At 39.5% G+C, this 27,421-nt stretch overlaps 2 protein-coding genes across 8 annotated transcripts in view; one reads left to right on the forward strand and one right to left on the reverse strand.

Annotated features, from left to right (window-relative positions):
- AFG2A (AAA ATPase AFG2A) overlaps nt 1–3,793 on the reverse strand; it is a 334,297-nt gene extending 330,504 nt beyond the window's left edge. For both annotated transcript variants that reach the window (XM_022596439.3, XM_022596442.3), the window contains exon 1: nt 3,359–3,793. In XM_022596439.3, coding sequence (XP_022452147.2) covers nt 3,359–3,503 — 145 coding nt within the window. In that variant the 5' untranslated portion in view covers nt 3,504–3,793. The remainder of the gene's footprint in view (nt 1–3,358) is intronic.
- A 247-nt stretch (nt 3,794–4,040) lies between these two features.
- NUDT6 (nudix hydrolase 6) overlaps nt 4,041–27,421 on the forward strand; it is a 63,119-nt gene continuing 39,738 nt past the window's right edge. For 4 of the 6 annotated variants that reach the window (XM_022596250.3, XM_089911530.1, XM_089911533.1 and 1 more), the window contains exons 1-3: nt 4,041–4,314; nt 8,358–8,561; nt 13,052–13,107. In XM_022596250.3, coding sequence (XP_022451958.1) covers nt 4,077–4,314; nt 8,358–8,561; nt 13,052–13,107 — 498 coding nt within the window. In that variant the 5' untranslated portion in view covers nt 4,041–4,076. Of the gene's footprint in view, nt 4,594–8,357; nt 8,562–13,051; nt 13,108–27,421 lie in introns of those variants that run through there. The other 2 variants (XM_022596252.3, XM_022596253.3) reach the window with 2 other exon arrangements.

The following is a 27,421-nucleotide window of genomic DNA, read 5'->3' on the forward strand; positions in this document are numbered from 1 at the left end:
GTATAGCACAGTGCTATATTCAAAGTATGGACCACAAATTAAGAAAACAATCCCATTTACAACTGCATCCAATAAATTTAACCAAGGGGGTGAAAGACTTGTACTCGGAAAACTAAAGACTCTGATGAAAGAAACTGAAGACACAAATAAATGGAAAGATATACTGTGCTCACAGATTGGAAGAATCAATATTGTTCAAATGTCTATAATACCACCTAAAGCAATCTACAGATTCAATGCAATCCCTATCAAAATACTAATGGCATTTCCCACAGAACCAGAACTAATGATCCTAAAATCCATATGGAACTGGAATAGCCACAGCAATCTTGAGAAAGAACAAAGATGGAGGTAGCATGCTCCCTGATTTCAAACTATACTGCAAAGTTATAGTAATTAGAACAGTATGGTACTGGCACAAAAACAGACACATAGATCAATGGAACAGAATAGAGCGCTCAGAAATGAACCACACCTATAGGGGAAATTAATTGATGACAAAAGAGGCAAGAATATATAATGGGCAAAAGAGAGCCTCTTCAATAAATGGTGTTGGGAAAACTGGACAGCTACGTGCAAAAGAATCAAACTGGATCACTTTCTTACACCATGTACAAAATAAACTCAAAATGGATTAAAGACTTTAAATATAAGACCTGAAACCATAAAACTCCTAGAAAAAATATATACAGTAAACTCTTTGAAGTTGGTCTTAGCAGTATTTTTGGATCTGTCTCCTGAGGCAAGGGCAACAAAAGCAAAAATAAATGAGACTACATCAAACTAAAAAGCTTTTGCACAATGAAGGAAACCATCAACAAAACAAAAAGAGAGCCTACTGAGTGAGAGAAGATATCTGCAAATGATATATCTGATAAGGGGTTAATATCCAAAATACATAAATAAATTTTATACATATATATTACAATGAAATATTACTCAGCCATAAAAAAGAATGAAATCTTCCCATTTGCAACAACACGGATGGATCTAGAGGGTGTTATGCCAAGTGAAATAAGTCAGAGAAAGATCAGGATCAGATGATTTCACTTATATGTGGAATCTAAAAAACAAAACAAACAGAAACAGACTCATAGATACAAAGAACAAAGGGATATTTGCTAGATGGGAGGAGGGTGAGGGGGCTAGGCACACAGGGGAAGGCGATTAAGAGGTACAAACTTCCAGTTATAAAGTAAGTAAGTCACAGAGAAGTAATGTACAGCATAAGGAATATAGTCAATACTGAAATAACTTTGGATGGTGACAGACGGTTGGTTACTAGACTTTATCAAGGTGATCATTTCCTAATGTATTTAAAAGTGAATCACTATGACTTACACCTGAAACTAATACTGTTCGTCAACTATATTTCAATTAAAAAAAAGTGTGGTCCACAAACTATCTGATACTGTTCATGATGAAGTAAGTAGAAAAAATGAGAATATGCATTTAGAAGCTTTTATTGCAATTTGACAGAGTAATTTTACATCTGTTGAATCTAATAAAAATTTCTCTTTTTTAACTTATTTTTCCAATAATTTACTTTTATCATATTTTACAACAGTGCTGATCTGTGATGTGTTGTAAATTTTTAAACCTTCCCTATGGAGTTTGAGAAGCATTGATCTAGAAGACAATTAAATCAAGACTCAGAACAATCTAAATTACAAATACAAATCTGAAAATAATAAGGGTAAATGGGAAGGAAACGCTGGACATTGGATGAACTTGCCAAAGAAAGAAGATTTATAGAGAGAAAAAGAGGGTTTAGGACTAAGAAATAAGGAACTTCTACATCTGATGGTTAGGTGGAAGAGGGTGAGCCTGCAAAGGGAACTAATGAAGTACCAACCAAAGGGAGGAGAAAAACTCGTTGATTTTGATGACAGGTAAGTCAAGAAATAAAGTGTTTCAAGAAGACAGAAATGGCTGACAATACCAAAAGCTGCTGAGGGGTCAAGTAAAGTAAGTAATGAAAAACCATCCATTGGATTTACCAACGTGGAGATCATCAGTGACCAGGGTACAGGCAGTTTCCATGGAATAATGAGGTGGATGTCAAATAGGAATAAGCTATGGAGTAAGTGAGAGATGAGGAGGCAGGGACTCCTCCTTTTAAGAAGTCTTGCAGTGGAGGGTGGTGATAAGAAGTGCAGAGCTTTTGTTTAAAGATGAAAGAGAAAGGGCTTCCCTGGTGGCGCAGTGGTTGAGAGTCCACCTGCCCATGCAGCGGACACGGGTTCGTGGCCCGGTCCGGGAAGATCCCACATGCCGCGGAGCGGCTAGGCCCGTGAGCCATGGCCGCTGAGCCTGCGCGTCTGGAGCCTGTGCTCCGCAACGGGAGAGGCCACAACAGTGAGAGGCCCACGCACCGCAAAAAGAAAAAAAAAAAAAAGTGAAAGAGAAATCAGTAGGTTTAAATGTCAATGGGAAGGATCCAGTTGAAAAAGAGACTGAATATGCCCAACAGAACAAGTTGTCCTCCGATCCCCAAAAAGCCTGAAAATACTGTGTTAACTGGAAGATTGTCTTTAGGGTCTGCACTAGACATAAATAAAATCTTGCCACTAGGTTAATCTGATCCCTTTTTCAAAGCTACAAAACATCACGCCTGCTAAAAGCTTTACCAACTCAATGCTTTTCACTTAAATCCGTTCTCCCAAGTCAAGGTTGCTGTGATCTAGGTCCATGGCTTTAGAATCAAATACATCTGGACTCAAAAAAAGTCTCTACCATTTAGTTAGGACCTGTGTAACCTGGGGGGAAGGGGGGGGGGAATAGCGTTAACTTTTCTTCCTCTGTAAAATGAGCATAATAATACAGTACCCATCTCCCAAAGCTCTGCGCAGAATAAATGAGATACATGAAATACCCAAGCTCCTGCTAGCACCCGTGCGCACTTAACAGCTGTTTAATTAAATACCAGAACCCGTGTAGTAGGAAAAAAGCCACCTTTCAGTTTTAAAGGCACATTAACGTCTCTTAGGAAGGACATACCGACAGCGGTACTGAACTGGACTTTCAGTTTTTTAGTATAGGTATACTATTCTCGCTAGAGACGAGCGACTTCGCAGTTAAATACGGCGTTAATCTTAAATAAGGCAAAACCGTTTCAAGCGCAATTTAGAAATTCAAAGCAATTTACAAAAGACTTGACTTAGCCACTAAGTCATTTCTGCCCAACTTCTCTAGTGCAGGCGCGGCTTCGAGTGTCTTACATACTTCTGTGCCTCTCGCACACCTCTGCCTCACCCAACTTTTTAAAAACCTTTACACCTCAAGGCAAAATCGCTAGGTTTTCGTCCTCTTGGGCGGCGCCCCCTCGGCCTCGGGTCTCCCTCTCAGAACTCTTTACCCTTTTCTAAGAAGTTGATCACCACCAGTGTCCCGGCCGCCACGGCAGAAGCTGTGGCCCCGGCAGAAAAGGAAGCAGCGGAGGCCGAGGGCGAACCATTCCCGGCGCTTTGGTTCAACCGTTTTCTGTTCTTCTTGGACGACATGATCGGAACACAGCCCGAGAGAAGCAGCGGTAAAGCCGGCTCAACGTGCGCGCTTCGCTGAGAGAAAAACTTCCGGGGCAGAAACCAGCGAGGCTCCGTCCGACGCCGTAATCCCCTGAGTGGAGCGCAGCAAGAGTGGGAGAATATAGCGTCTTCAGAATCCGCTGTCGTTGAAGATGTGGAAGACGTTCTGACTTTCCCCACAGAAGACGGATTAGGTGGACGGAACCCTCATTTAGATTATAAATTCCTGAAAAACAAGACTTTTTCGTATCTCCGCCTCCTTCTCTATCCCTGAACAAAATGTCTGTTGAATTAAACTGAGGTGGGGGTGGGGGGAACAGGGGAGGGAAGGGGACTGGTGGGAAAGTTCTGTCGCTTTCCTTGAGCTGGGCAAATTCTTGAGAGGAGCCGGTCGACCGGACTTCGCCGTCTCCTCTACCTAGCGCTGCAGACCCCTGCTCAACTCTGAGAATGCGTGAGTGACACTCTTCTAAAACTTACGGTAGCGCCGTCACGCCCTGGCCGCGTGATTTGGAAGCGTCCGCGTGGGCCACGAGGGCCGGTGCGGAGATGCCGCAGCTACTGAGAGGGGGTCGCTGGCGTGCGGTGTTGGCGCGGGCCTGCCGCGCAGTGCTCTTTGCAGGGCCCCGTGGGGCCTCGGGCGGCCCGGGTTGCGCTCGGGACGCCCCCTCCGGAGCCGGCGAGCTGCGGGGCGAGCTTGACAGATTCGGGGGCGTCTCCGTGCGCCTGGCGCGGCTGGACGCAATGCACCGCTTGGACCCGGTCGCCTTCCAGAGGGCTTTGCAGGGCAAGTGCGCCTGGTCCGAGGCTCCCCTGCCTTTCTAAGGAAGTAACCGCGGCCCCCAACCCCGAGTCGCGCCTGAGGGAAGGAGAGAGGGCGTGCGCGACCCGCAGCCGTTTTGTGCCTTTCGTTCTTGTGCCCTTGGCTGGGAGGTTTCTGAGGCGGTTGGGTGAAATGGTGACGAGCTCAGACTTTGGGATCGGCAGCCCTTGTTTCTGGCCATCTTTCTAGTGTGTGACCTTGGGCAAGTTCTGTAAACCACCGTTTTCTCATCTGTAAAACCAGGTAATAGGAGCTCATGGGATGGCTGAGAGATAAATTGCATAATGCATATGAAGTGCTTCGCACGGTATCTGCCACGTATTTAACGCTCTGTAAATGTTTGTTGATATTATTACGCTCTCGTTTACTATCACTTACCGACCCTTCGTTTCGCCGGACAGTTTACGCAAGGCAGAACCGTAGCACTTTCTAGTACAGGTGGTGGACAGTGAGTGGGCCAGAGAGGTTCTGAGTGGTCGTATTTGTGCACAAGTTGGGTCAGGAGCTGTGGCGCCGAGAACTAGAGTTTGCTTTTCCTTAGTAACAAGCCTTTTGTGATTCACCGGGGAGATTGGTGAGTGGTTTCAGTCTCCAGTGAGAAAACTCGCCACTCTCTTTGAACCTTGAGGCCAGTGATAAGAAGATAGCTTGGATGGAGGAGCCTTCACTTTGAGAGCCCGTGATTTGGCGGAGCAGCCTGTTTTTCACACTGCCCCTGAGGGCCCTTATAATCAACTTGAAAGCTAGCATGCAAACTCATCCTCTCACACTTAGAGGAAACTGAAAGTAATCTTTATCCTATGGAGCAATATGGCAAGTGAGCATCTATGGAAATATAACTGAGCTAGTCGTTTTCATCTTCAACCATCCTCAGTTATAAACTGTTTACCTCTTCACCTTGTTTCCTCTCCTCGGGAACAGCTGCTAAGTACAACAGTGTTAACACTACGAGAATCAAATGTTCATCCTCTAATATGTGCACGTTTGTGTGGGTAGACACAGGTATTTATTGTACACACTTGTTAGTTGTCAGTGATTAAAGCACTACCTCAGTGAGGAAGGCAAAGCAGAAAGTGGGTTGAATTTGGAGTCACACATCCAGGTTTCAAGTCCCAGGTTTTGCCACATGCTTAACGAGGCATTAGGAAAATCACCACTGAAAATATTTGCCTCTTAGGTTGCTCATGTGAATAATGCCTACTCTAACTACTTTACTGGATAGATATGGTAATCAAAGATAAATTACATGAAACTAATTTATAAACTCTGAAGTACCATATTCTTCTGTATCTTTTTAATAAATTCTTTTGTACTTACTAAGTGCTAGACACTGTTTTAAGAACTTCAAAAGTATTGATTCATTTAATCCTCATACCTGTGAGGTAGGTACTGTTATTATCCCCATTTCAAAGATGATGGTACTAAGAGACAGATTAACTTCCCCTGGCTCTAGAATTTGTTCTTGGCTGCACTATAAGAGCTATTGCTGCTTTTTTTGTTATTGAGTCAAACAAAAGTGAATGGTATTGCCTATAAAAAGAATCTTAAAATTATCTGAGAAGAAAGCCTGGTAGGAAGTCTAAATGTATTCTTTCTTTTCAAGTAAATAGAACTGATTGCCTATAATGTATTAGCAATAGTTGTTTTGCACCTTTGCACGTGAGGTCTATTCTTTTACTGTTCCTGTTATTGATAACTAAAGTTAGATGGATGAAGAGGTAACATGTTGCTAAGCTTCACATATATCTGCATCAGTGGGGAAATAACACTTGTTCTGGTTTTTGCTGTGCCGCTCACTAGCTGTGTGACTTTAGACAAGCCAGTCATTGAATAGGAATTGAGCCCCAGTGCATAATCTCATGTTAACCTGGATGATTGCAAATGCACAAAATATTAATTAGGATTAGAAAAACAGTAACAGGTGTCATCGGGTAATGTGTAGTAAGTTCTAGTAAACCTACTAGAAAGTAGTCCTTAGGTTCACATTTGGAAAGCATGTGAGGAAAGCTTATTGTCAAAGAGGTGGTATGTGAGCTCACTTTGAGGGCTGGATCTGAGCAGAGGAATGAGAGAAAGAGGAGGAAGAAGCATTAAAGTTTATTAGTGAAACAGAGAAGAAAGAAAGCATTTTAAAAAGGATTCTTGGGCTTTGAGCATTGGAGCCAGAAAAATGCCTGTAAGCAAAACTAAGGTGGCTGGTGTAGGAATCAGTTTTGAACATAGGTGTGAAGTTTGAGGCAGCAGCCTTCAGAAGATGCGAGCAGCTGAAGAGCAGAAAAATTCAGTGTTCAGTGAGGCCAGGACTAGGCAGCCACCCTTGCGTAGTTGTTAGCTGAAGCAGTAGCAGTGGACAGATTCTCCAAGCCAGAGTGTAAAGAGAAAAAATAGCAAACAAGTGACTATACTTGTAGAACTTAAGCTTTTTCGTTTGATTGGAATGATTGGGAAGGAGGACACGGGGACTTTCTGGGGTGATAGAAATGTTCAGTAATCTTGACTGGAGCGTGGGTGGCACAGATGTATGCATAGGTCAAAACTCACCAAATGTTCACTTAAGGTTTGTGCATTTCACTTTATGTAATTCTGTCAGTTTTTAAAAAGATTTAATCAGAGAAGGATTGATGTGAGAAGGATCTGAAGGGGCGCCACAGCCCCAAATCAAAAGGTACGTTAAATTAAGGCTCCCATATTGTCTGTCACTGTGTTAGGCACACTGACTTCAAAAAGGTAGAGCAAGATGGTCCTTAACCAGGAGATGCTTACTGCAGAGGCCATAGAAGAGGAGGGAAAGGAATCTAACCATTAAATAATCAAGTCTTCCCCCTCTCTCCACACACACTTTACAGGATTGTTGTAAAGATCGCGATGGTGGATGGAGAAAGTGATCTGAAAAGTTTTTCTAAAACTGTGGAAGTATTCATTTCTTCACCTATAAATTAGGGGTGATAATACCTGCCTTTCATGTTGTGAGAACTTAATGAAACAGTGTATCTAAAATGTCTGGAATTTAGTAAGGTCCATATAAATGTTAGCATCTTTTTTTCCCTGGCTCAATCTCAAGTAATAAAGTAAGAGAATTTAAAGTCAAAGACCGAAAATCTATTTTAATGTTTGTTATGGTATAATTTGTAATAAAGGAAAGTTAGAAACAATCTAAATGTCCAAAAGTAGGAGGTCAGTTAAGTAGTTTATGGTAGACCTATATGAGGAGAATTACACAGCCATTAAAAATGTGTGTTCGTTAAAGAATTTTAATGGCATAGCAAAACATTTATAATATGTAGTAAAAAAAAATGTTGTAAATTATATATGGTATGTCAATTCCAAAATTATATTCATGCAAAAAATGTCGATTTTAAATTTATCTGTGTGCTAATGTGAAGTTTTGATTTCTTCATTGTACTTTATTTTGAAAATTTTCTAGAACTACCATACATTATTTAACAAAGTTATATTTTTCACTTTGAAATGTATAAACCAAAAATATATGTGTGTGTGTATATATATATATATATATACACACACACACATATATATATGAGAGACAGGACTTTTAAAGGAAGAGTAAATAAAAGCCCATAATAGTCATTTATAAAGATGAAAACCAAGATTGTTAAAAGGAACAACAATGAAATGGTGTTTTATTTAAATCAGTTTATTTGTTCATTTTAATACAATTATTGAGCACCAGTTATGTGCCAGGTATTGTGTCAGGTGATATATAAAGATCATCACTATATTGACTTTATTTTCGAGGAATTCAGTCTGGTGGAAAAATCATATATAATTATAATAAAACGTGGTAGTTTACGTGCTGCTGGTGTATGTGAACAGTACATTTTGCAATTCCCCCGTGCCGCCCGCCCGCCCCCAAAGAGAGCTAACTAGTAAGGGAAGTGGAGCTTAAACTTGGCTTCCTGGAGGAGGTGACACCCAGAGATGAGTTTTACTTTATTCCATTCCTCTCACTGGAAAATATTTACAGATGTTTATCTTCTGTGTTTTAGCTGCAATACAGAAATGGAGATCAGAAGGTAGAGTAGCAGTATGGCTGCACATTCCCATCCTCCAAAGTCGATTTATTGCCCCTGCCGCTTCCCTGGGCTTCTGCTTTCACCACGCAGAATCGGACTCATCCACGCTGACTCTGTGGCTGGGAGAGGGGCCCAGCAGATTACCAGGATATGCTACACATCAAGTGGGAGTTGCAGGTCTGTTTCAAACTAATGTTAATCACAATTAACTTTTTAAAGGTTCACCCAGTTTCTTCTTACAGATGAGCCAGTAGTTGGTTCATGTGGAATGAATAAGTTGATTAAATGATTGTCCTTGGAACTGCAGCTGGTATTGATACTTTAAATAGGTGAAGTTTGCCTTATGAATCAGCAGAGGGCAGCACAGAGAACAAGCAAGTTTAGTTTTTCAAAGGATATGTTTGAACATGTTTTTCATGGATATGTGAACTTCACTACTGAAATAGTAACAATGAATTGGGATCGGGGATAGATTCATTTCATTATGGTAAAACATATTAGTACTAATTATGTGATTTAGTAAAATAAAAGATAACTTTTAAGTTGAATTGAAGGCAAAGCAAACCAGTTTTTCAGTGATTTGAACATTACTTCTTAGAGACATTTACATTAAGTCATTGTGCCAAACAGTTGTTTTAAAATAGCATAATTTAAATACAGAATTTTGAAGTCACTGGTTAGCTTCAGAGAGAGTCTTGAGAGAAGACTTGCTTTAGGTGAAGACAGGAGTTCTCACATTGTAGAGAGTGCATCAGAATCACCGGGAGGGCTTGTTAAAACAGATTGCTGGGCCCCAGCCCCAAGAGTTTCTAATTCAGTTGGTCTGGGGTGGGGCCTGAGAATTGCTTTTTCTAATAAGTGCTCTGCTGCTACAGCTGCTAGTGTTGATGCTGGTCCTAGGACTATCCTTTGAGAACCAGGGTTAAGAAAACTAGATTTCCCAAAAAACAAAAATAGGAAAGAATCCTTATGACTTACTATGAAATAAAGCAGTAATATGTATTATTAGTAATTTATTAATAATAGTATTATTTGCCTTTATATAATTTACAAGAGTTTTTAAAGGTAGTTTGCATCTTTGAAGTCTCTTAAAGGAGTTGTTCAAGGATTTCTAATGTTTTCTCTGTCCACGGTCTCCCTCCCCTCTAGCAAGTAGAGGCAATTCAGCAACTTCCCATTCAGCTCTACTTCAAAAGACCAGTTGAAAATTTGATGGCAGCCTCACACTTCATGGGAAAGACATAGAGATAATTATCAATTCATTGGTACAGACTTCCAAAGCAGAGTTTCCAGTTAGTACTACAGAATTGGTAATATATGCGTAAAGAGTATCCTATGAAGAACTTGTTTATAATCAAGTACAGTATGGTATATTAGAGTTAAGATACGCCACAGGAGTTCAGGGAATGAGAGGTCGGAAACTTGATGAGAGTCTTGAAGGCCAGCTAGGATTTGAAGTGGCTGTTGGGATCAGGAGGTGGTGTGAGGAATTCTTCTGGGAAGGTACAGAGTTTTTAGGTGAAGAGAGAATAGCTGACACTTGTTTATAAGCTGCAGAAGGCATAGCTGGTGAAGGGAGTCACAGCCCGCCACCCCAAGTGCCCCTTTGGCACGTTGATCATTCTGAGCTTTTCTACCATGAAGAGGAGAACATTCTTGTCACCGGAGCTGGGGAGTTGGCACAGAGATGAATCTGTGCAAACCTCGTGGAAACAGCCATTATATTCTGTTAGTTCCCCAAATAGTTCCTAGTCACTTTTTCACAGTTTACCTTCCTTAGCCCACACCCCTTTTCCTCTTGTCATTTCTGCACAATTTATCCCTCTTTCTTAAAATGGAACATAAACCCCTGTGTCTAACACTTTGGGGGGATCTTCACTTCTTTCTATGAAGTTCTCCACCCCTACTCAGGCCACGTAAAATTATTAACATCAAATAAAATTTATATACTTCTTATCCATTTATCTGTACTTTGTCAGTTCAACTCACAGGTCCCAGACGCAGAACCTAAGTGGGTAGAAGAAAAAAATCTTTCCTCCCCTACACTGGAATGGAGTGAGCTATGGCTCTCTTTCTGTTCTTCATGCAGCAAGTTTTTATCTGCCTCAGAGCCTTTAAACCTACTGGCTCCTCTTCCAGCAGTGCTCTTCCCCAGGGCTTTGTTTATCGAGCTCTTTAGAGCTGAAACATCTCCTCAGGAAAGCTCCTGACCTTACTGTATAAAATAGAGTCCTCCCACCTGCCAGTCCCATCATCCTTTGTCCCTTTATCCTCTTTTTCTTTATAGTACTTACACAGTTTGAAATTATGTCATATACTTAATCGACCCCACAATAATATAAACTCCAGGAAGGCAGGTATTTTATCTGTCTTGTTTACCATTTTATCCTCAGGCTAAACACAGTGTCTGGTATAAAGTAGGTGCTCAATAAATATTTCTCAAATGAATGGTTGGGTAGATCTTCAGTTGGCAGTGTCAGCCCTCTGAAAAGGCAGTTGTAGCGTGGTGAAGGGGCAGTGTCGCACAGTGAGAAGAATACCTGCTTGGGACCCAGACAGGACGTCAGTTTTACGGCTGTGTGAACTTGGGTGCTCAAAATTATACCACTCACAGGATTATTATGAGGAATAGCTGAGATAATGCACCTAAGGCACTTAGTACAGTACCTGACTAATTATAATATAATAATAACCTCTGTTTAATCCCTGATCTCTTAGGCTTTATTTAACTTTTATGTTGTGACCAACAGGGGTCGCTCACATTGTGTTTAGCAGTGCTGATTTTGGCTCATGTTTATAGTGAATTAGGAAAAAGTTCAATTTGAGCAATCACAAATTATTAAAATTTAAGAATAGGTTTTCCTGGCATTCTATCCCTTGTAAAGTCCAATTAAATTACAGTTTATATTTTCTAATAGAATCCAACATTAAATTATATCTCACTTTGTGGTTTCCCTTCTTGGCTTTGAAATACTAAAATGTGGTGTTTTAATTTCAGAGAACATAGTTCTTCCTTGTGTTGCACATATCTATTCCCTACTATATTTTACCTTTACCTTTATCACCATCTCATGTTCTATGTAATTAATTTTTTATTTATTTGTCACCTCCTCAAACACACACCGGAACGCGAACCCTGTAACGATGGGGAATTTTGTTTTGTTCACCACTGTATCCCTAGCACCTAGAAAAGTACCTGACACATAATAGGATCTCAATTAATATGCTATACATAGAACCTGTATGTATTATATATAGGAGCTCGGTTAATATTAAAAGAATGGATGAGTAAGTGGAAAATATGGGGGTTTTGTTGTTTGTTTTTGTTTTTTTTGCGGTACGTGGGCCTCTCACTGCCGTGGCCTCTCCCGCCGCGGAGCGCAGGCTCCGGATGCGCAGGCCCAGTGGCCATGGCTCACGGGCCCAGCCGCCCCGCGGCATGTGGGATCCTCCCGGACCGGGGCACGAACCCACGTCCCCTGCATTGTCAGGCGGACCCCCAACCACTGCCCCACCAGTAAAGCCCGGAAAATATGTTTTTAACAGTATCTTCCCACATTATGTAAATACAAATAATTTTAAAATTAAAGCATTTAAAGGGACCTAATACAAATCGTTAGTGTCATTTGTATTTTTGACCTAGGATTACCCAAAGAGAGAAAAAACAAAAACAAAAACTTATTTTTGAGATCCTAACATCTAGTAAAATGCCTAGTACACTGGGCAATGTATATAATGAATGAGTAAATGAAAGCAATGGACTAGAACTTGAATATTCCAAAGCAATATATTGGTAAGTTATAACATTGTGTACATAACATGGTAAAGAAATTTAAGTGCTTTAAGGAGGAGGTCTTGAACTGAATATTTAGATATTTGAGATTTGGATCATCAGGGAGCACAACCCATGCTTATACATAGTGATTCAAGGAATAAAAATGAGAATGGAAAAGTCAATTCATTAACTCAATAAATCTTTTTAGGCATTTAAAATTGGACACTATTAGATGATCTTATTTGCAAAACAGAAATAGAGACGCAGACATAGAGAACAAACATATAGACACCAAAGGAGGAAGCGGGGAGGGGGGTGGGATGAATTGGGAGACTGGGACTGACACATATACACTATTGATACTAGCATAAAAATAGATAACTAATGAGAACCTACTGTATAGCACAGGGAACTCTACTCAGTGCTCTGTGGTGACCTAAATGGGAAGGAAATCCAAAAAAAGGGGATATATGTATACGTATAGCTGATTCATTTTGCTGTACAGTAGAAACTAACACAACATTGTAAAGCAACTATACTCCAATAAAACTTAATTTAAAAAAAATAAAATTGGACACTAAACGCTAAAAAAGGATAGAAAGATTATTTATACTGTCAGGAATAGATGATCTAGAGAAAGAGATGCAAATGATTATCCTACGAGTTAGCATATGCTAGAATCATCATTGGTACTCCTAAGTTGTTAAAAGAACCTAGATAACTGAGCAACTGATTTCTTGCTGGAGAAATTTACAACTCTTCATGAATGAGGTGGTTATTTGAAGCAGGCCCTCAGGGATGGGTAGGATTTTGATGACCACAGGTAATAGTGTGGGAGTAGTCTGAGGTGAATGAAATTCATATTTCTCAATTATCTTCCCCCCCGCAACAGGAGCTGTATTTGATGAAAATACTAGAAAAATATTGGTTGTACAAGATCGAAATAAAGTAAGTTGTTTCTGCTTTATAAATTGCTTTCTAAATGTTCTGTCTAGAGAAAAATAAAGTGTAGAATTTTGATATGCTCAAAGAATTAGAGAAAGATTTTTTTAATTTACTCTGATCAATATTTTTTTATTGACATATGCTTGATTTACAATGTTGTGGTAATTTCTGCTGTACAGCAAAGTGATTCAGTCATATATATATATTCTTTTTTAAATATTCTTTTCCATTACTGTTTATCATAGGATATTGAGTATAGTACTCTATGCTATATATTAGGACCTTGTTGTTTATCCCCTGTACATATAAAAGCTTACATCTGTTAACCCCAACCTCCCACTCCATCTCTCCCCCAACCCTTTCCGCCTTGGCAACCACCAGTCTGTTCTCTATGTTCATGAGTCTGTTTCTGTTTCATAGACAGATTCATTTGTGTCATATTTTAGATTCCACGCATAAGTGATATATGGTATTTATCTTTCTCTTTTTGACTTACTTAGTATGATAATCCATAATTGCATCCATGTTGCTGCAAATGGCATTATTTTGTTCTTTTTATGGCTGAGTAGTATTCTATTATACATATGTACCACATCTTCTTTATCCATTCATCTGTCAATGGACATTTAGGTTGTTTCCTAGTCTTGGCTGTTGTGAATAGTGGTGCTATGGTATGAGGGAGTGTTCTAATTTCATTGATTTACATCTGGCTCTCCTACTTTGCCAGCATCATTTGCTGAAGAGACTGTTTTTTTCCCATTGTATATTCTTGCCTTCTTTATCAAAGATTAATTGACCGTAGGTATGTGGGTTTATTTCTGGGCTCTCTGTTCTGTTCCATATTTCTGTTTTTGTGCCAATACCATGCTGTTTTGATGACTATAGCTTTGTAGTATTGTCTGAAGTCTGGCAGGGTTATACCTCCTGCTTTGTTCTTTTTCCTGAGGATTGCATTGGCAATTCTGGGTCTTTTATGGTTCCATATGAATTTTGGGATTTTTCTGGTTCTGTGAAAAATGTCATGGGTAATTAGATATGGATCACATTAAATCTGTAGATCACTTTGGGTAGTATGGCCATTTTAACAATATTAATTCTTCCAATCCAAGAGCATGGGATATCTTAGAAAGATATTTTTAAAGTCATTTCTAAGACGTTGTTGATCATTTGGATACTTATTTAATCCAAAAAACACTTATCCAGTCCTTAAAAATGTCAGAGTAACCTAAGTATTCCTAAGTATTATTTTATGACTACAAAAAAATTATAAATGGCTGTATTTAATTAGGAAGACGAACTCTGTTTCTAACAAGCTGTTAAGATATTCCACTCATTCAATACTCATTAAGCTCCTACTCTGAGCCAGGTGCTAAGAATACAAAGATTAATAAGACAGTATCCCTGATGTCCTGTAGCTTACTATCCATTTGGGAAAGTAGTCATATAACAGATTGTTAACAATTAACTTCACCTTTAAAAAGCCCCTAAAGACTCCTCCTTCGAAGTAACATTTAAACTGGGTCTTGAAGAAGGAGTAGGAGATTCGAGGCAAAACAAAAACAAAACAAAACAAAACAAAAACCAGGGTGGGGAAGGGAGGTGGGGTAGAAAAACAGACTGAGAAAATAGAATTGCATATATAAATGCACAGAGTTCAGAAAGGCGCTGACATGGTGTCTTAGTCCATTCATGCTGCTATAACAAAAATACCATAGACTGGATAGCTTAAACAACAAAACTTTTTTTTTCCTAATTATTATTTTATTTTGGAGTATAGTTGATTAACAATGTTGTGTTAGTTTAAAGGTGTACAGCAAAGTGATTCCGTTATACATATACATCTATCTATTCTTCTTCAAATTCTTTTCCCATTTAAGTTATTAAAGAATATTGAGCAGAGTTCCCTGTGCTATACAGTAGGTCCCTGGTGATTATTTTATATATAGTGGTGTGTATATGTTAATCCAAAACTTCTAATTTATCCCTCCCCCCCGACGTTTCCCCCACCTGGCAACCATAAGTCTGCTTTCAAAGTCTGTGATTCTGTTTCTGATTTGCAAATAAGTTCATTTGTCTCTCTTTTTTTTTTTTTAACATTTCACACATAAGTGACATCGTATGATATTGTCTTTGTCTGACTTCATTTAGCATGATAATGTCTAGGTCCATCCATGCAAATGGCATTATTTCATTCTTTTTTTATGGCTGAGTAATAGTCATTGTGTATATATATATATATATATATATATATATATATATATATACCACATCTTCTTTATCTGTTCATCTGCCCATGGAAATTTAGGTTGCTTTCATGTCTTGGCATGTAAATAGCATTGCAATGAATACTGGTTGTATGTATCTTTTCGAATCATGCTTTTCTTTGGATATATGCCCAGGAGTGGATTGCTGGATCATATAGTAATTCTATATTTAGTTTTTTAAGGAACCTCCAAACTGTTCTCTATAGTGACCGTACCAACTTACATTCCCAGCAACAGTATAGGAGGATTCCCTTTTCTCCACACCCTCTCCAGCATTTATTGTTTGTAGACTTCTTGATGATGCCCATTTTGACTGGTGTGAGGCGATACCTCATTATAGTTTTGATTTGCATTTCTCTAAAAATTAGTGATGTTGATCATCTTTTCATGTGTTTGTTAGCCATCTGTCTTCTTTGGAGAACTATTTAGGTCTTCTGCCCATTTTTTCATTGGATTGTTTGGGGTTTTTTTGATACTGAGCTGCATGTGCTGTTTGTATAGTTTGGAGGTTAATCCCTGGTTGGTAGCTTCATTTGCAAATATTTTCTCCCATTCTGAGGGTTGACTTTTTGTCTTGCTTATGGTTTCCTTTGCTATGTAAAAGCTTTTAAGTTTAATTATGTCTCATTTACTTATTTTTTTATTTTCATTACCCTAGGAGGTGGGTCAGAAAAGATCTTTTTTTTTTAACATCTTTATTGGAGTATAATTGCATTTCAATGGTGTGTTAGTTTCTGCTTTACAACAAAATGAATCAGTTATATATATACATATGTTCCCATATCTCTTCCCTCTTGCATCTCCCTCCCTCCCACCCTCTCTATCCCACCCCTCCAGGGGGTCACAAAGCACCTAGCTGATCTCCCTGTGCTATGCGGCTGCTTCCCACTAGCTATCTACCTTACGTTTGGTAGTGTATATATGTCCATGCATCTCTCTTGCTTTCTCACAGCTTACCCTTCCCCCTCCCCATATCCTCAAGTCCATTCTCTAGTAGGTCTGTGTTTTTATTCCTGTCTTACACCTAGGTTCTTCATGACATTTTTTTTCTTAAATTCCATATATATGTGTTAGCATACGGTATTTGTCTTTCTCTTTCTGACTTACTTCACTCTGTATGACAGACTCTAGGTCTATCCACCTCATTACGAATAGCTCAATTTCGTTTCTTTTTATGGCTGAATAATATTCCATTGTATATCTGTGCCACATCTTCTTTCTCCATTCATCCGATGATGGACACTTAGGTTGTTTCCATCTCCTGGCTATTGTAAATAGAGCTGCAATGAATATTTTGGTACCTGACTCTTTGAACTATGGTTTTCTCAGGGTATATGCCCAGTAGTGGGATTGCTGGGTCATATGGTAGTTCTATTTGTAGTTTTTTAAGGAACCTCCATAATATTCTCCATAGTGGCTGTACCAATTCACATTCGCAGCAGCAGTGCAAGAGTGTTCCCTTTTCTCCACACCCCCTCCAGCATTTATTGTTTCTAGATTTTTTGATGATGGCCATTCTGACCGGTGTGAGATGATATCTCATTGTAGTTTTGATTTGCATTTCTCTAATGATTAATGATGTTGAGTGTTCTTTCATGTGTGTTTGTTGGCAATCTGTATATCTTCTTTGGAGAAATGCCTATTTAGGTCTTCTGCCCATTTTTGGATTGGGTTGTTTGTTTTTTTGTTATTCAGCTGCAAGAGCTGCTTGTACATTTTGGAGATTAATCTTTAGACAGTTGCTTCATTTGCAAATATTTTCTCTCATTCTGAGGGTTGTCTTTGGTCTTGTTTATGGTTTCCTTTGCTGTGCAAAAGCTTTGAAGTTTCATTAGGTCCCATTTGTTTATTTTTGTTTTTATTTCCATTTCTCTAGGAGGTGGGTCATAAAGGATCTTGCTGTGATTTATGTCATAGAGTGTCCTGCCTATGTTTTCCTCTAAGAGTTTGATAGTGTCTGGCCTTATATTTAGGTCTTTAATCCATTTTGAGCTTATTTTTCTGTATGGTGTTAGGGAGTGATCTAATCTCATACTTCTACATGTACCTGTCCAGTTTTCCCAGCACCACTTATTGAAGAGGCTGTCCTTTCTCCACTGTACATTCCTGCCTCCTTTATCAAAGATAAGGTGACCATATGTGCGTGGGTTTATCTCTGGGTTTTCTATCCTGTTCCATTGATCTATCTTTCTGTTTTTGTGCCAGTACTATACTGTCTTGATTACTGTAGCTTTGTAGTATAGTCTGAAGTCAGGGAGCCTGATTCCTCCAGCTCTGTTTTTCGTTCTCAAGATTGCTTTGGCTATTTGGGGTCTTTCGTGTTTCCATACAAATTGTGAAATTTTTTGTTCTAGTCCTGTGAAAAATGCCAGTGGTAGTTTGATAGGGATTGCATTGAATCTGTAGATTGCTTTGGGTAGTAGAGTCATTTTCACAGTGTTGATTCTTCCAATCCAAGAGCATGGTATATCTCTCCATCTGTTTGGATCATCTTTAATTTCTTTCATCAGTGTCTTATAATTTTCTGCATACAGGTCTTTTGTCTCCTTAGGTAGATTTATTCCTAGGTATTGTATTCTTTTTGTTGCAATGGTAAATGGGAGTGTTTTCTTGATTTCACTTTCAGATTTTTCATCATTAGTGTATAGGAATGCCAGAGATTTCTGTGCATTAATTTTCTATCCTGCTACTTTACCAAATGCATTGATTAGCTCTAGTAGTTTTCTGGTAGCATCTTTAGGATTCTCTATGTATAGTAATCATGTCATCTGCAAACAGTGACAGGTTTACTTCTTCTTTTCCGATTTGGATTCCTTTTATTTCCTTTTCTTCTCTGATTGCTGTGCCTAAAACTTCCAAAACTATGTTGAATAAGAGGGTTGAGAGTGGGCAACCTTTTCTTGTTCCTGATCTTAGAGGAAATGGTTTCAGTGTTTCACCATTGAGGACGATGTTGGCTGTGGGTTTGTCATATATGGCCTTTATTATGTTAAGGAAAGTTCCCTCTATGCCTACTTTCTGCAGGGTTTTTATAATAAATGGGTGTTGAATTTTGTCAAAAGCTTTCTCTGCATATTTTGAGATGATCATATGGTTTTTCTCCTTCAATTTGTTAATATGGTGTATCACATTGATTGATTTGCATATACTGAAGAATCCTTGGATTCCTGGAGTAAACCCCACTTGATCATGGTGTATGATCCGTTTGATGTACTCTTGGATTCTGTTTGCTAGTATTTTGTTGAGGATTTTTGTATCTATGTTCATCAGTGATATTGGCCTGTAGTTTTCTTTCTTTGTGACATCCTTGTCTGGTTTTGGTATCAGGGTGATGGTGGCCTTGTAGAATGAGTTTGGGAGTGTTCCTCCCTCTGTTATATTTTGGAAGAGTTTGAGAAGGATAGGTGTTAGCTCTTCTCTAGATGTTTGATAGAATTCGCCTGTGAAGCCATCTGGTCCTGGGATTTTGTTTGTTGGAAGATTTTTAATCACAGTTTCAATTTCAGTGCTTGTGATTGGTCTGTTCATATTTTCTGTTTTTTCCTGATTCAGTCTTGGCAGGTTGTGCATTTCTAAGAATTTGTCTATTTCTTCCAGGTTGTCCATTTTATTGGCATAGAGTTGCTTGTAGTAATCTCTCATGATCTTTTGTATTTCTGCAGTGTCAGTTGTTACTTCTCCTTTTTCATTTCTAATTCTATTGATTTGCGTCTTCTCCCTTTTTTTCTTGATGAGTCTGGCTAATGGTTTATCAATTTTGTTTATCTTCTCGAAGCAGCTTTTAGTTTTATTGATCTTTGCTATTGTTTCCTTCATTTCTTTTTCATTTATTTATGATCTGATTTTTATGATTTCTTTCCTTCTGCTAACTTTGGGGTTTTTTTGTTCTTCTTTCTCTAATTGCTTCAGGTGCAAGGTTAGGTTGTTTATTCGAGATGTTTCCTGTTTCTTAAGGTAGGATTGTATTGCTATAAACTTCCCTCTTAGAACTACTTTTGCTGCATCCCATAGGTTTTGGGTCGTTGTGTCTCCATTGTCATTTGTTTCTAGGTATTTTTTGATTTCCTCTTTGATTTCTTCAGTGATCACTTCGTTATTAAGTAGTGTATTGTTTAGCCTCCATGTGTTTGTACTTTTTACAGATCTTTTCCTGTAATTGATATCTAGTCTCATAGCATTGTGGTCAGAAAAGATACTTGATACAATTTCAATTTTCTTAAATTTACCAAGGCTTGATTTGTGACCCAAGATATGATCGATCCTGGAGAATGATCCATGAGCACTAGACAAAAATGTGTATTCTGTTGTTTTTGGATGGAATGTCCTATAAATATCAATTAAGTCCTTCTTGTTTAATGTATCATTTAAAGCTTGTGTTTCCTTATTTATTTTCATTTTGGATTATCTGTCCATTGGTGAAAGTGGGGTGTTAAAGTCCCCTACTATGAAAGTGTTACTGTCGATTTCCCCTTTTATGGCTGTTAGTATTTGCCTTATGTATTGAGGTGCTCCTATGTTGGGTGCATAAATACTTACAGTTGTTATATCTTCTTCTTGGATTGATCCCTTGATCATTATGTAGTGTCCTTCTTTGTCTCTTCTAATAGTCTTTATTTTAAAGTCTATTTTGTGTGATATGAGAATTGCTACTCCATCTTTCTTTTGGTTTCCATTTGCATGGAATATCTTTTTCCATCCCCTTACTTTCAGTCTGTATGTGTCTCTAGGTCTGAAGTGGGTCTCCTGTAGACAGCAAATATATGGGTCTTGTTTTTGTATTCATTCAGCCAATCTGTGTCTTTTGGTGGGAGCGTTTAGTCCACTTACATTTAAGGTAATTAGTGATATGTATGTTCCTATTCCCCTTTTCTTAATTGTTTTGGGTTTGTTATTGTAGGTCTTTTCCTTCTCTTGTGTTTCTTGCCTAGAGAAGTTCCTTTAGCAGTTGTTGTAGAGCTGGTTTGGTGGTGCTGAACTCTCTCAGCTTTTGCTTGTCTGTAAAGGTTTTTATTTCTCCATCAAATCTGAATGAGAGTCTTGCTGGGTAGAGTAATCTTGGTTGCAGGTTTTTCTCCTTCATCACTTTAAATATGTCCTGCCAGTCCCTTCTGGCTTGCAGAGTTTCTGCTGAGAGATCAGCTGTTAACCTTATGGGAATTCCCTTGTGAGTTATTTGTTGTTTTTCCCTTGCTGCTTTTAATATGTCTTCTTTGTATTTAATTTTTGACAGTTTGATTAATATGTGTCTTGGTGTATTTCTCCTTGGATTTATCCTGTATGGGACTCTCTGTGCTTGATTAACTATTAACTTGACTTGATTAACTATTTCTTTCCCATATTAGGGAAGTTTTCAACTATAATCTCTTCAAATATTTTCTCAGTCCCTTTCTTTTTCTCTTCTTCTTCTGGAACCCCTATAATTCGAACGTTGGTGTGTTTAATGTTGTCCCAGAGGTCTCTGACACTGTCCTCACTTGTTTTCATTCTTCTTTCTTTATTCTGCTCTGCAGTAGTTATTTCCACTACTTTATCTTCCAGGTCACTTATCCGTTCTTCTGCCTCAGTTATTCTGCTATTCATCCCATCTAGAGTATTTTTCATTCCATTTATTGTGTTGTTGCATCGTTGTTTGTTTCGTCTTTAGTTCTTCTAGGTTCTTGTTAAATGTTTCTTGCATTTTGTCTATTCTACTTCCAAGATTTCGGATCATCTTTACTCTCATTATTCTGAATTCTTTTTCAGGTAGACTGCCTATTTCCTCTTCATTTGTTAGGTCTGGTGGGTTTTTATCTTGCTCCTTCATCTGCTGTGTAAGTTTCTCTGTCTTCTCGTTTTGCTTATCTTACTGTGTTTGGGGTCTCCTTTTTGCATGCTGCAGGTTCGTAGTTTCCGTTGTTTTTGGTGTCTGTCCCCAGAGGCTAAGGTTGGTTCAGTGGGTTGTGTAGCCTTCCTGGTGGAGGGGACTAATGCCTGTGTTTTGGTGGATGAGGCTGGATCTTGTCTTTCTGGTGGGCAGGTCCACGTCTGGTGGTGTGTTTTGGGGTGTCTGTGGCCTTATGATTTTAGGCAGCCTCTCTGCTAATGGGTGGGGTTGTGTTCCTGTCTTGCTAGTTGTTTCGCATAGGATGTCCAGCACTGTAGCTTGCTGGTCGTTGAGTGAAGCTGGGTGTTGGTGTTGAGATGGAGATCTCTGGGAGATTTTTGCCATTTGATATTATGTGGAGCTGGGAGGTGTCTTGTGGACCAGTGTCCTGAAGTTGGCTCTCCTACCTCAGAGGTACAGCACTGACTCGTGGCTGCAGCACCAAGAGACTTTCATCCACACAGCTGAGAATTAAAGGGAGAAAAAGTAGAAAGAAACAATAGGAAGGGAGGGAGGGAGGGAGGAAGGGAGGAAGGAGAAAGAAAGAAAGAAAAAGAAGGAAGGAAAGAAGGAGAAAAGAATAAAGGAAAGAAGGAGGGAGAGAGGGAGGAAGGAGGGAAGGATGGAAAAAAGAAAGAAGATAAAGTAAGATAAAATATAATTAAATTATTAAAATAAAAAAATAATTATTAAGAGAGAAAAACGGACGGATAGAACCCTAGGGCAAATGGAAGCAAAGCTATACAGACAAAATCTCACACAGAAGCATACACATAGACAGTCACAAAAAGAGGAAAAGGGGGAAAAAATCATAAATCTTGCTCTCAAAGTCCACCTGCTCAATTTGGGATGATTCATTGTCTAAAGGAGGGAAGGAAGGAAAGAACAAAGATAAAGTAAAATAAAATAAAGTTATTAAAAAGTAATTATTAAGAAAAAAATTTTTAAAAAAAACGGATGGATAGAACCCTCGGACAAATGGTGGAAGCAAAGCTATACAGACAAAAGCTTACACAGAAGCATACACATACACACAAAAAGAGGAAAAGGGGAAAAAATCATAAATCTTGCTCTCTAAGTCCACCTCCTTAATTTGGGATGATTCGTCGTCTATTCATGTATTCCACAGATGCAGGGTACATCAAGTTGATTGTGGAGCTTTAATCCGCTGCTTCTGAGGCTGCTGGGAGAGATTTCCCTTTCTCTTCTTCGTTCTCACAGCTCCCAGGGGCTTAGCTTTGGATTTGGCCCCGCCTCTGCGTGTAGGTTGCCGGAAGGTGTCTGTTCTTCGCTCAGACTGGATGGGGTTAAAGGAGCCGCTGATTCGGGGGCTCTGGCTTACTCAGGCCGGGGGTAGGGAGGGGCACGGAGTGCCGGGAGAGCCTGCGGTGGCAGAGGCCACCGTGATGTTGCACCAGCCTGAGGCACACTGTGCGTTCTCCCGGGGGAGTTGTCCCTGGATCCGGGACCCTGGCAGTGGCGGGCTGCACAGGCTCCCTGGAAGGGGGGTGTGGATAGTGACCTGTGCTTGCACATAGGCTTCTTGGTGGCGGCAGCAGCACCCTTAGCGTCTCATGCCTGTCTCCGGGGTCCGCGCTTTTAGCCGCGGCTCACGCCCGTCTCTGGAGCTCCTTTAAGCAGCGTTCTTAATCCCCTCTCCTCGCGCACCAGGAAACAAAGAGGGAAGAAAAAGTCTCTTGCTTCTTCGGCAGGTCCATACTTTTCCCCGGACTCCCTCCCTGCCAGCCGTGGCGCACTAACGCTCTGCAGGCTGTGTTCACGCCGCCAGCCCCAGTCCTCTCCCTGCGCTCCTACCGAAGCCCGAGCCTCAGCTCCCAGCCCCGCCTGCCCCGGCAGGGGAGCAGACAGGCCTCTCGGGCTGGTGAGTGCCGGTCGGCACCGATCCTCTGTGCGGGAATCTCTCCGCTCTGCCCCCTGCACCCCTGTTGCTGTGCTCTCCTCCGCAGCTCCGAAGCTTCCCTCTTCCACCACCCGCAGTCTCCGCCCGCGGAGGGGCTTCCTAGTGTGTGGAAACCTTTCCTCCTTCACAGCTCCCTCCCACTGGTGCAGGTCCCGTCCCTATCCTTTTGTCTCTGTTTATTCTTTATTCTTTTTCCCTACCCAGGTACATGGGGGGTTTCTTGCCTTTTGGGATGTCTGAGGTCTTCTGCCAGCATTCAGCAGATGTTCAGTAGGAGTTGTTCCACATGTAGATGTATTTCTGGTGTATCTGTGAGGAGGAAGGTGATCTCCGTGTCTTACTCTTACGCCATCTTCGATAAAATCTCCAGAAAAGATCTTGCTTAGATTTATGTCAAAGAGTGTTCTGCCTATGTTTTCCTCTAAGAGTTTTATAATGTCCAGCTTTACATTTAGGTCTTTAATCCATTTTGAGTTTATTTTTTTGTATGGTGTTAGGGAGTGTTCTAATTTCATTCTCTTTTTTTTTTTTTTTGCGGTATACGGGCCTCTCACTGTTGTGGCCTCTCCCGTTGCGGAGCACAGACTCCAGATGTGCAGGCTCAGCAGCCATGGCTCACAGGCCCCCAGCCGCTCCGCGGCACGTGGGATCTTCCCGGACCGGGTCATGAACCCGTGTCCCCTGCATCAGCAGGCAGACTCTCAACCACTGTGCCACCAGGGAAGCCCTCTAATTTCATTCTTTTACTTGTAGCTGTCCAGTTTTCCCACCGCCATTTATTGAAGAGTCTGTGTTTTCTCCATTGCATATTCTTGCCTCCTTTGTCATAGATTAGGTGACCATAGGTGGGAGGATTTATCTCTGGGCTTTCTATCCTGTTCCATTGATGTATATTTCTGTTTTTGTGCCAGTACCATACTGTCTTGATTACTGTAGCTTTGTAGTATAGTCTGAAGCCAGGGATCCTGATTCCTCCAGCTCCATTTTTCTTTCTCAAGATTGCTTTGGCTCTTCAGGTTGTTTGTTGTTTCATACAAATTGTAAAATTTTTTATTCTAGTTCTGTGAAAAATGCCATTGGTAATTTGATAGGGATTGCATTGAATCTGTAGATTGCTTTGGGTAATATAGTCATTTTCACAATATTGATTTTTCCAATCCAAGAACATGGTATGTCTCTCCATCTGTTTGTGTCATCTTCCATTTCTTTCATCAGCACATTATAGTTTTCAGAGTACAGGTCTTTCGCCTCCTTAGATTTGTCTTGTTCCCTGAAATAAGCTTGTATCACTATAAACTTTTCTCTTAGAACTGCTTTTAATGCATCCCAAAGGTTTTGGATTGTCGTTTTTTCGTTGGTAGGTGTGTTATTCTTTTTGATGCAATGGTAAATGGGATTGTTTCTTTAATTTCTCTTTCTGATCTTTCATTGTTAGTGTATAGGAATGCAAGATATTTTTGTGTGTTAATTTTGTATCCTGCAACTTTACCAAATTCATTGATGAACTCTAGTAGTTTTCTGGTAGCATCTTTAGGATTTCCTGTGTATAATCTCATGTCATCTGCAAACAGTGACAGTTCTACTTCTCCAATTTGGATCCCTTTTATATCTTTCTCTTCTCTGATTGCTGTAACTAGGACTTCCAAAATTACGTTGAATAAAAATGGTGAGACTGTACATCCTTGTCTTGTTCCTGATCTTAGAGGAAATGCTTTCAGCTTTTCACCATTGAGAATGATGTTAGCTGTAGGGTTGTCATATGTAGCCTTTATTATGTTGAGGTAGGTTCCCTCTGTGCCCACTTTCTTGATAGTTTTTATCATAAATCAGTGTTCAATTTTGTCAGAAGCTTTTTGTGCATCTATTGAGATGATCATAGGGTTTTTTTATTTTTATTCTTCAGTTTCTTAATGTTGTTTATTACACTGATTGACTTGCGGATATTTAAGAATCCTTGCATCCCTGGGATAAATCCCACTTGATAATGGTGTATGATTCTTTTAATGTATTGTTGGATTCAGTTTGCTAGTATTTGATTGAGGATTTTTGTGTCTATGTTCATCAGTGATATTGGCCTGTGAATTTGTGTGTGTGTGTGTGTGTGTGTGTGTGGTATCTTTGTCTGATTTTGGCCTCATGGAATGAATTTAGGAATGTTCCTTCCTCTGCAATTTCTTGGAAGAGTTTCAGAAGGAGAGGTGTTAACTCTTCTCTAAATGTTTGGTAGAATTCGCCTGTGAAGCCACCTGGTCCTGGACGTTTGTTTGGTGGGGGTTTTTTAATCACAGCTTCAATTTCAGTATTTGTGATTGGTCTGTTCATATTTTCTGTTTCTTCCTGGTTCAGTCTTGGGAGATTGGACCTTTCTTAGAATTTGTCCATTTTATTGGCATATAGTTGCTTTTAGTAGTCTCATATGATCTCATGTATTTCTGTGTTGTCCATTGTAACTTCTTTTTTATTTCTAATTTTATTGATTTGAGTTCTCTTCCTTTTTTTCTTGATGAGTCTGGCAAAAGATTTATCAGATTTGTTTATCTTTTCACAGAGCCATCTTTTAGTTTTGATCTTTGCTGTTGTTTTCTTCATCTCTGTTTCATTTATTTCAGCTCTGATCCTTATGGTTTCTTTCCTTCAACTAACTTGGGGTTTTGTTTGCTCGTCTTTCTCTAGTTGTTTTAGGTATACGGTTAGGGTGTATATTCGAGATTTTTCTTGTTTCCTGAGATAAGCTCGTATCACTATAAACTTCCCTCTTGGAACTGCTTTTGCTGTGTCCCACAGGTTTTGGATCATTGTGTTTTCATTGTAATTTGTCTCTAGGTATTTTTTGATTTCCTCTTAGAATTCTTCAGTGGTCCATTGGCTGTTTAGTCTCCACATGTTTGTGTTTTTTACAGTTTTCTTCTTGTATGTGATTTCTAATCTCAAAACGTTGTGGTTGGAAAAGTTGCTTGGTATAATTTCAGTTTTCTTAAATTTACTGAGGCTTGATTTGTGGCCCAAGATGTGCTCTATCCAGGAGAATGTTCCATGTGCACTTGAGAAGAACGTGTATTCTGCTGCTTTCAGATGGAAAGTTCTGTAAATATCAGTTAAGTCTATGTGGTCTAATGTGTTATTTAAGGTCTGTGTTTCCTTATTGATTTTCTGTCTGGATGATCTGTCTGTTGATGAAAGTGGGTTGTGAAAGTCCCCCACTATTATTGTGCTGTCAATTTCTCCTTTTATGGCTGTTAACACTTGCCTCATACATTGAGTACCTCTCTATTGGGTGCATATGTATTTACAATTGTTATATTTTCTTATACTGATCCCTTGATCCTTATGTAGTATCCTTCTTTGTCTCTCATAACAGCCTGTAAAGTCTGTTTTGTCTGATTTGAGTATTGTTGCTCCAGCTTTCTTTTGATTTCCATTTGCATGGAATACCTTTTTCCATCCCCTCACTTTCAGTCTGTATAAGTCCCTAGATCTGAAATGTGTCTCTTGTAGACTGCGTATATATGGGTCTTGTCTTTGTATCCATTCAGCCAGTCTCCGTCTTTTGGTTGGGCCATTTAATCCATTTACATTTAAGGTAATTATCGATATGTATGTTCTTATTGCCATTTTGTTAGTTGTTTTGGGTTTGTTTTTGTAGGTTTTTTTTTCTTCCCTTCCTCTTTTGTTCTCTTGTGATTTGATGACTATCTTTTCTGTTGTGTTTGGATTGCTTTTTCTTTTTTTGTGTGTGTATCTATTGCAGATTTTCGGTTTGCAGTTCCCATGAGGTTTTGATGTAGCAGGCCATATATATATGAGATTGTTTTAAGTTACTGGTCTCTTAATTTCCAAACCATTTCCAATATCCTCCATTTGTACTCTGCTTTGCTCACAATTTCTGGTTTTCCTATCATATTTGTGTGTAGATGATTTCCAACCTTAACTGTATGTTTGCCTTTACCAGTGAGCTTTCTCATTCATAATTTTCTAGTTCCTAGTTGTGACCTTTTCTGCCTAGAGAAGTTCCTTTACCATTTATTGTAAAGCTAGTTTGGTGGTGCTGAATTCTCTTAGCGTTTGCTTGTCTGTAAAGGTTTTGATTTCTCCATCGAATCTGAACGAGAGCCTTACTGGATACATTATTTTTTGTTCTAGGTTTTTCCCTTTCATCTCTTTAAATATATCGTGCCACTTCCTTCTTGCCTGAATAGTTACTGCTGAAAACTCAGCTGTTAACCTTATGGGGATTCCCTTGTATTTTGTTTGATGCTTTCCTCCTTCACA

This window comes from Delphinapterus leucas, chromosome 5 (genome assembly GCF_059928025.1).
Source record: "Delphinapterus leucas isolate spDelLeu-1000000601 "Yukka" chromosome 5, BTC_Dleu_Yukka2, whole genome shotgun sequence".
Taxonomy (NCBI): Eukaryota; Metazoa; Chordata; class Mammalia; order Artiodactyla; family Monodontidae; genus Delphinapterus; species Delphinapterus leucas.